This window comes from Pteropus vampyrus, unplaced genomic scaffold (genome assembly GCF_000151845.1).
Source record: "Pteropus vampyrus isolate Shadow unplaced genomic scaffold, Pvam_2.0 Scaffold138, whole genome shotgun sequence".
NCBI lineage: Eukaryota > Metazoa > Chordata > Mammalia > Chiroptera > Pteropodidae > Pteropus > Pteropus vampyrus.
The window spans coordinates 274,950-284,509 of record NW_011888919.1 but is presented as its reverse complement, the minus strand read 5'-3'; the positions used below and the strand labels follow the sequence as shown (position 1 = coordinate 284,509).

General features: G+C 58.2%; 1 protein-coding gene across 1 annotated transcript in view; it reads left to right on the top strand.

Moving 5' to 3' along the window:
• ARHGAP35 (Rho GTPase activating protein 35) overlaps window positions 1-9,226 on the top strand; it is a 63,236-nt gene extending 54,010 nt beyond the window's left edge. The window contains exons 3-6 of the mRNA XM_023535228.1: window positions 853-930; window positions 2,547-2,678; window positions 8,801-8,906; window positions 9,148-9,226. Coding sequence (XP_023390996.1) covers window positions 853-930; window positions 2,547-2,678; window positions 8,801-8,906; window positions 9,148-9,226 — 395 coding nt within the window. The remainder of the gene's footprint in view (window positions 1-852; window positions 931-2,546; window positions 2,679-8,800; window positions 8,907-9,147) is intronic.
• Window positions 9,227-9,560: the final 334 nt, after the last annotated feature.

Sequence of the window (9,560 nt, the reverse complement as noted above, 5' to 3'; positions counted from 1 at the left end):
GGATCACGGTGTGAAATGTAAAAAAAAAAAAAAAAAAAAAAGAACAAGAAGAAATAGAGAATATCTGATCTGAGGAGAAAATTTGTTCTAAGCATAGAAACAAAGACATAAAGAGAATGACATCTTGAAAACCTAAAGGTTTTTAATTAAGTACTTTAAAAAATTTAATACACCAAAGAACACAGATAACAAAAAGGGAGAAAATGGGAAAATGTAAACGTTTGTGACATCAACGTAATCACCTCCTTAATATTCTAAGGCCTCTTTGAAGTAGGAAATGAGAGCCACTCCTGCAAGAACGTGAACAAGAGCGTGAATAGGAAATTCAAAGAAATACACACCACCAAGAATCTGTTAAACTTACGAGCTATCCAGAAAAACAATTCTTTGCAGTGGAAATTTGGAGAAACCTAAATGATTAACCATATGACTATATTTAAAGTTATCGTAAACTTTGATGTCTTTAAAATCATGTTAACAGGTTAAGAGTAACGATTAGAATAAGTTCACAACATATTTTGTAAGTGAAAAAGGTCGGTTAAAACAGTATTATCTCCATTTTGTTAAAAAATTAAAATTCAAGAGTGTACATCAAAATGTGTACCAAAGCTATCTCTGGCTGATGTACTTCCATATTAGTGTAATTTTTACCAAAAAAAAAAAAAAAAAAGACGTGTTTTTAAATTTTTACATGAAAAGGGATGGAGGAAGGCGGTTGAGGAGGCACCACGGAAAGTCGGGAGTGCTTGGTCCCGTCCGTGTCTCGCAGCGGGTGCCTCGTGCCCCCCTCCCCGCTCCTCATTCTCTGCTCCCCACACCCCACCCCTAAGACGCCTGCTTATATCTCGGCAGGACTGAGCACCGAAGGCATCTACCGCGTCAGCGGGAACAAGTCGGAGATGGAGAGCCTGCAGAGGCAGTTCGATCAAGGTAAGGCCGCGCAGCTGCCACACGCGTCCCCAGAGCAAGAGGTGCCAGCTCAGTTACTGAGAAAGAGAAAATACTTGGCCCCAGGTAGCTCTGCCTCGATGCCACACCGCCACGGAGGAGAGGGAGACAGGCCGTTAGCAAACGAAAGCAGCGCCCTGCCAAACCCGCGCTGGCCGCTGCTCCCCCGTCACCACCCACAGACGCTGTTCACGTCACCCTGGCACGTGCCTCATTCACTGCTCGAGGGCCTTGCGTCTCTGGGACTGGGCCACACAGGCGGTTGCAGGCACGGGCTCGAAAAGTTAGCTTAAAAGACAGTCCTGTCTTGCCGGGGACCCAGGTGTGTCCGCTCACAAAGTCCCTGCACAAGAACACGAGGGAGCCTTTGGGATCAGCTGGCGCCCAAAGCTGCGCTCTCGTCAGACTCACTCTTGGCGGGGACCCTTGTGCCCTAAGCTAGGTCACCTCTGAGAGGCCCACTCCTTGGCCAGGAGCAAAGGGGCCAAAGCGTCACAGTTCTCAGATGTCAGTGGCCAGAGAGGACGGGAGGCTGAGGGTCAAAGTAGAGTCCGACTTGGCATGTGGCTGGGCCCGCAGAGACCGAGTCAGGCAGCCCGTGCGACAGGGCAGCCGGCCAGTGCGCAGCCAGGAGCAGGCACTGCCCAAGCACCCAGGGGCCGTAGGACTCTGCGCGGTCAGTGGGAGAAGGTGACACACGAGAAAAGGGAGACACCCATTCGTCTTCCAGGATAGGAAGCCTGAGGTCACAGCGAGGGTGCAGCCACACAGTTGGGTACGCACTCGTGTGTGTGCGAGAATCTGTAGCACAGAGTGTGCCCCCAAAGTGGGAACCGCTGATGGCCAGCAGATAATCCTCACGAATTGGGAATGCAGTAAAGTCTGAAAAGAAAAATTAAATGCAAGTCATTGGTATTATAAGCTGGGAGGGGCCAGAAGGAGAAAACAAATCTATTTGTCCGACCACCAGAAGGGACAAGGATGGAGACAGTAGTCAAGACTGTTGGTAACGTGACTGTAACCCAGCAGTCCCCCACCTTTGTGGCACCAGAGGCCGGTGCTCCTGTGAGAATAGAATGCCGGAGGATCTGAAGCGGAGCTGAGGCGGTGATGCTAGTGCTGGGGAGCGGCTGCAAATAGATGAAGCTTCGCTCACTCACTGCTCACCTCCTGCTGTGTGGCCCCGTCCGCAGCCTGGGGCTTGGTGACCCCAGCTATAACCCACCGTGAAAAGTGAACCAGCCTTTTAGGAAAGCCTCCTTTTTTCCCTGAGGGGAGGTGTGTAGAGAAAAGGTAGCAACACCTTCAGGCAGCCACAGGGAGCTAGATGGCACAGGATGTGGGGTGCAGCTCCCCTGCCCACAGGGGGACCTTGGGCGGAGGCGCTGGGTGTCGGCCTCTGTCTATGAGCAGCTCCCAGAGATGCCACCTCCTGTCCAGTCTGTGGTAACCCTGAGTCCCCGCCCAGGCTCCAGGCCAGCCCTGGACTGCCTTCCAGGGTCCTTGGGGTCTCTCTGACTACCCGAGCACTGGGTTTGCCTTCGCCTCTGCCCGCTCAGGGTGCTGTGGCCTCACAATCCCAACTCCCTCCCTTTCAGACCACAACCTGGACCTGGCGGAGAAGGACTTCACAGTGAACACGGTGGCTGGGGCCATGAAGAGCTTTTTCTCGGAACTGCCTGACCCCCTGGTCCCGTACAGCATGCAGACTGACCTGGTGGAGGCTCACAGTGAGTGCTGGTCTCCCCCTGCCTGCCCCCCACCGGCTCGGCGGGGGGCGGGGCAGCACCGTGAGAACAGGCCCTGCCCTCGGGAGGCTGCACTGGCTCTTGGAGCTGAGATTTGCAGGTCATAAGGAAAGGAATGACACCAAGGGACCCCAAGCGAGGCCCCCGGCGGTGCAGACCACAGGTGCCTCGGAGGGTTAGATCAGGAGAGTCGCACGTTCCCCCACACCCCACGGGTTAAGAGCCCGCGTGGCTGTCAAACCAGGTCGGATCCCTGCCCCTTCACACACAGTGTCACTTCCCTGACCCTCAGCTGCCTACGTCGCTGTCCCTTCTCCTGTGTATGAAACAAGACTGGGAAAGTTCCAGAGGCAAGGCCGTGAGCAGCAGCCATGCCTCCTCCCCGCCGCTCCCTGTGCTCCGGCCCAGCGGCCAGCCTCTGAGGAGGCGGTCTCCGGAGTGGCCTCTACCAGACAGCACTTGGGGCTGCAGCGAGTTAGCGCCTCTGGTTTTAAGAGTCACCTTTGCATGCTGTCCTGCCCGCCAGGGCCTTCCCACCGGGCAGCCTCTCCTGGACTTGCCGCAGAGACCGGAGAGGCCGGAGCGCTCAGAGCCCCCAGGACGACGTGGCACTCTCGGCCTTCTGAAGCCGAAGGCTGCCGCAGAAGGGAGGGAGTGCCTTTGCCAGCGATCGGGCGGTGGGGAAGAGGGAAGGCGTGTTCCTTGGACCCCAGAACCTTAGTCTCATCTCGTCACTGCCCAACTCAAAAGAGGGTGCTTACGGGACCGATGGCGTTGTGAGGTCACAAGCCAGCAGGGCTTCCAGGCCTGCGTCACACTCTCAGTGGCTTCAGGGGGAGACGCACTGACGAAGCCCCCCGTGTGTGGAGGGGCCCCGCGGCGGCCCTTCCCTACTGTTTGTCCCCTCACCCTGGGAGCCCTTTCACCGTATTTAACCCACACAGTCTTGGTGGATTAAAACCGTTCACAGCCCCTGATCTCATCGGGCCCAGGGGAGGCAGCGGGAGCACACGTTCTGGGACTGCCTCAGAGCGGCCTTCTTCCCCATCGCCTTCTCAGGGCCGGAGTCAGGGTTTCCGATGCGATCAGAGTGGGCACAGGCACAGGCTTCCCCTCTGATCCTGCCGTGCAGGTAGAGGTCCTCCCAGCAGTCACTTCTCCAGCCGGCTCCAGGCCGGCCCAGATGTGACTCAGGAAACGTCCATCCGGAGCCAGCTTTCTCTCCACCTGCGCTTGTCCCTGGGCGGAAGTCAGGAAGAGGAGGTGTGGGCTGGTACCCAGCTTGCTGGGAGCTGAGGGGATTCCTGTCAGCATTTGTCTTGACTTGGTGCCATCTAGAGGCTTGTAGAGGCCTGGCACCCTCCAAAACCCCATTGTTTCTGCGGGAATTGCTGACATGGCATCTTTTCGTCTTCGGAGGGGCATGGGGGGTGCAGGAAAAGGAGGTGTTACTGATAGGGAATCGCTGCCCTGCCTGCAGCAGCTTCCACTGGCCTCCAGTGCTGAGGAAGGGAGCTTCTTGCTGCTACTGAAGCCTGGAAAAGGGTGGGGATTTTCCGCTTCCCGTTGCCGTTATTGTTTCCTGTGCCCCAAGCTAGTCAGCTGGAGCTCCGAGTCTTGAACCTGGTGTGGGGAGTGTATCTCCCGGACCTGGTACCTGGTACAGCCACAGCGGCCGAGTGAGGAGACACCGGCCAGGCAGGCCGTGCCAAAGTTAGTGTTAAGGGACATTATGGAACAAAGGTTCTCAAGCCCAAAAGCAGCTGTTTCAGCCTGGCTGGGTTTCCATGGTAACATGAACTTGACCAGCTCATTTCACTTACTGCCCAAGCGCTGTTGTATCTGTGTTTAGGGTTCGGAAACAGCTTCACATCCCATCACAACAAATACCAAGGTCACTGTCAAATGGTTTTGTTAGCTTCAGAATTTCGCAATATTGAACAGTCTTGAAAATGTGCCAACAAAATAGATTTTTGTGATGATTCACCAATTACCTTACTACCACGTTCAAGGTAGTGTGTGGGAGATTCAGAAATGAGTAACAGCATACCTCTAGGGAGGGGCAAGCTGGGGCCTGACCTTCCGTGCTGAGACACTGTCCCTGCCCTACCTGGGTGCACACGTGAGCTGCCAGACAGCGAGGCAAGCTGAGCCACAAGTGCAGAAAACGCTCTGAGGACGGAGGAGAGGGCTTCATGGAAGAGGTGGCGCCTGAGCACTGGCCTGGGGAAGCACCAGGGTTTCGGGAGGCAGAGAAGAGCTCGTACTTCCCCATTCCCACGTCGTTTCCTCTCACGGCACCCCACCACCCCCGTCTGGAGCCCCTCCCATCCACTCAGGCCCCGCGGGCCCTGTCCTGTGTCTTCCATGCTGGGAGTGTCCTGGAGCTGACTGAATCTCTGCCCAGAGGCTCTGAGCTAAGGACCTTGGGCTCCGGGGCCCCCTTAGCTCGTAGCTCTGCTCGTAAGTTCACGTGTGCATTGGAGTCCGCAGAGAAGGCCGGGAGCTTCATCAGGTCATCACAGGAGGACGTAGGACCCAAGTGGCCGAGGATGCCCGCTTTCCGTCTCACTACCCCATTTACTGATGAAACGGCTTAGGGCCGGTGGTGCCACATGACAGACTTGCGTGTCACCAGACAGACCTGCCTTGCTGCTCACTGGACTCTGGTTCACATGCTGCCTTGTGACGTTGCCCATTCTGGGATTCCTGCTGCTTCTCGTCTGTGCAGATAGCTTCTGGAGGTCACGAAGGTGTTCCTCACTTCCTAGCACGTGTCAGGCCCTGTGTGGGATAAGGGCTGGCCGCAGCGGATGGACAGATGCACAGGCCCTGCCCCGGGCTGGTGGGTAGGAGACCTTGATCAGGGCATGCAAGGTCGCGCCTCCAGGAAAAGGACACCCGGAATCTTCCGCCTCGGCCTTGGAGTCACTCCCCACCGAGGGGTTGCACCAGGCTGGCCGCATGCCTCGCTGAGGGTGTGGCCCGAAGCCAGGCGTTGTCCCTTTCTGGTGGTGCAGGTGTGCCAGCTGGTCAAAGGCCATCCAGGATTTGCCTCTAGGTCCCAAGTTGGGTGGCAGCAGATCCAAGCCTGGAGTCTGGTTAGCATCCTGAGTTCCAGAGGTGGCAACAGAGTGCCACAGTCGGGGCAGGAACAGTGTTTGGGATCAGGGTTCCTGGCACTGATTTGTGTGACCTTGGACCAGCGTTTTACTTCTTTGCGCTTTGGTTTATCTGTATACCATAAGAGATACAGAGCTAGTCTCTAAGGTCCCTGGTGGCCTCTGGCTGTCCCCTCTTCTTCCTCCTGAGTTCTTGGAGTCTCAGTTCTAAATTGCCTGGCCCGTGTCCGACTTCATCTTGGCTCAACTGGCCTGAAAATAACTTTTCCTGAACTATCTTGCTGTCTCAGTGGACTGACACCTAATTTCGAAAGTATGGCATGTTAGCTGGGGAGGCCCGAGTCCCTCTAAAGACCTTCCCCCCATTTCAGAGAGGATCGTTAACATTGGAGCGGTGTCTGCAGCCTGGTGGGAGGCAGGTGGGACGGAGCGGGTATGCTGAACGGGGAGCGGGGCCTGGGCCACCCTCCCCTCCCCTCCCCACCCCCCCCCCAGCCTGCGCCCTCGGCGTTGCCCGTCGAGCGGGTTTTCTCGGCCACACGTGGGGCAGACGCAGCCACACGTCTCGTGGTGCTGAGAGCTGCACAAAGCAGCCGAGACCTCCCCGCCGACACGCCAGCCTCCCCGAAGGTGACCACCGTGAGGAGGCCCCTCGGCACTGGCGGGGGTGTTCAGTAGTCAGAAGGCCATCAGCGAGATGGGCCTCGCCTCGTCCTGGGAGACTTCTGTCGCCCTCCTCGATGGCCGCCTCCTCCCGCCACACACTAGATGCTCCTCAGTGCTCGCGAGTGCCTGCACCACACAGCTAGTGGGAGGGGGGCCACCTCAGTCCTACGACCACCTCACCATGTCCAGAAGGAGGCCGGCATCCTGGGGCTGGTCGCGAATTACCATCGAGGCAGACTCTGGAACCCCAGCCCGCCCCGCCCCCCGAGGGGGAGAGGAAGCAGCGCTGCTGGTTGTTCAGCAGATAGGAAGGAGAGGGGTGTCCTGGTGGACAGACGGCGGCCTTGCCAGCCCCGCTTCCTGCCCCTGGTCGGATGGGCGGGCGGGACTCGGCTCTTGGGTGAAGGTGCTGCTGTCAAGGGCCCAATTAAAGCAAACACAGCTGTGCTTGTCGCGTGGGCTCCGGGAGAGGCCTGTGCCGTGTCGCACCCGGAAGGGCACGGTCATTTCTTAGGGGGCCTGAGCCTCGCACGTGCTTCTCCTGCTCTTCGGTACCACCTCTCGTCCTCCCAGAGCAGCCCGCTTCTTATAAGTAAACGTTTTCTCGAAACTTAACAGGAAAGGGTTTTGAAACTCAAGGCCAGAAAAAGCGTGCCCTTAAATCCTAGGTTCAGAGAAATGAAGCTGACAGTGGCCCCACATTGGAGTAGGGAGTTCCTGTGGGTTTCTTTAGTCATTTTCTAACAGACCAATGTTTCCACAACACTGTTATCAAGTCTGTGCAGTTTCAGGGTCCCCGCCCGCCTGTGAAAGCTTTCGCTAGCGTCCCCGCCCATCTTTGCTGCGGGGGTCCCTGACAGACAGACGGACTAGTGTCCCAGTTCTTCATGGGGGGCCGTCACCGAGTCGAGGCACCGTCATCAGCCCCTCTTACAGATAAGGAGGTTGACACTCAGACGTATCACTTCCCCAAGGTCACACAGCTGGTGTGTGTCAGAGACAGGATTCGTACCCAGGACCACCACACGGTGCTTCCGCCCTGCCAGGCCCTCCCCTACCTCACCAAGCCCCTCCTACACCCCCCCCAGACGGTCACACTCTGGGTTCGGCGCCAGCTGCAGAGGTCCCTCACTCAGAAGCCACAGGCTTCCTAAAGAATGTGGGGGTTTGGGGAGCCTGCAGACCCCCAGGAAGCGTAGGTGGGCCTGTACATGTCTTATTTGTGGGGAGAAGGCCCAGCACTTTCCTCCATCCCAAAGGAGCCTGTGACCCCAAACCAGTTAGCGTCGCATTTCTTCACGGACCCTGTCCACCTACCCCCACAGCCCTCAGTGGTGGGTTGGCTGCCATCCCTCCACGGGGCGGCCCTGCTCTGGTGTGTCTGAGCCCTGCAGCCCTAGAGGTGGCCTCCCCACACTCAGAGAACCCTGTCGGCCACCAGACTCCACGTGGGCTCTGGACCAGGTCCACCACCTTGCCCCCGCTGGCCCTCCCGGCCAGGACAGACCAGGCCCACTCGGGAGGGGTCTGGGACCCCAGGGAGCACATTGGTCAGACGGTCAGGCTCTGTCCCCTCTCCAGTCCTCACGCGTGAAATGGGGCAACAATAGCTTATGCCGTGTGGGTCATGGGGACGGCCGGCAGCAGGCCTGGCGCGGGTCAAGCGCTTCGCTGGGGTCGGCTCATTTTCCCCTCCCAGGACGTTAGGGCTCCGGGGAGGGCAAAGCATGGCTGTGTGGGGGGTGCACAGTCCCTTTGATGGACTGTGTGACAATCTTCCTCCAATAGGGAGAGTGGGGAGGGTCCCGGTGGCTCCAGGAAAAGGACAGAGCCCTGGTCTTGTGACAGACTCCCTCCCTAGGCAGTCCGTTGGCGTGGGTGGGTGGCAGCGCTCACCCGTCTGGCCAGGAAGCAGGCAGGCTTTCTGCGAGGAGACGCCTGTCTCCAGGGGCAACCAGACGAGCAAAGAATGCTGTTCTTTATGATGGAGTCTCTTTGGACCCTCGAGTCTCGGTGGTGGGGGCCAGGAAGCCCTGGGCACACAGCGCTCCCCTTCAGTGGGGCCTTGAGACTGAGGTAGGCTTGGGCCCTGGTCCCGTGCCACTGCCAGGTGTGCGGCCCTGGGCACAGGCTCTGTGGGAAACAATGGGGTCGGCCTTGTCTAAAGCCCGGGGCTCTCCTCCAGAAGGTCCAGCAGCACACCGCGAGGCGGCCGCCAACCACCGGTTTCACCAGCTACCCGGGACCCGTATCTGCTTTGAGCCCCAGAGCACCCACAAGTGGTGGCCATGAAAGTCTGCTTTTCTCTTTTCTCAGAAATCAACGACCGAGAGCAGAAGTTGCACGCCCTTAAGGAAGTACTCAAGAAATTTCCGAAGGAAAACCACGAAGTCTTCAAATACGTCATCTCGCACCTGAACAAGTATGTCCCACGGTTTGCCGTTTGCTCCGCCTCCCTCAGAGGCCGCCAGTCAGGGCCAGTTAGCGCGGCGAGGCTGAGCAGGGCTCCGTCCTCTGCCCGCCAGCGGCTGCTGGCCCCCCGCCTCAGCGGGCCACACCTGGCTCATGCCCCGGTGTCCGCCCCGGTTTTGAGAGAGGCCCACGTGGCCTCGAGCGGGCCAGGTCCCTCTCCCCAGAATTCTTGTTTCTCCGGTGTGTGGCAGACACCTTGCCAAGAGTGGGCGCCGAGAAGGAGCAAAGCCCCGTCAGGGAGCGCTGGGGCTGCGGGGCGGAGGCCTGTGAGCGGGCTGTCCCCGAGCAGTCACACGCAACAGGCCTGCCTTCCTCTTGCTGAAGTGCTTCCCAGGGCTCTGCTTGGGACACTCACACTCCCTATCCCGGCACAGCCAGAGCCTTGTCACCCACAGTGGTGATCCCAGTGAGAGTCCCTAAGACAGTCCGTCCACCCCCGTGGCTTGTAGGGGCCTCCCATGAGCCAGGGCCTCAGAGCCACTCCTTGGGGGCTTGCCACGTGGGGACACGGGAGCAGAGGACAGGGCACAGACAGCTGCTTGGGCCTTTTCTCTCAGGCTGCAAGTGGGCAGCCGGAGTGACAGTGACCATGAGCACATGCACG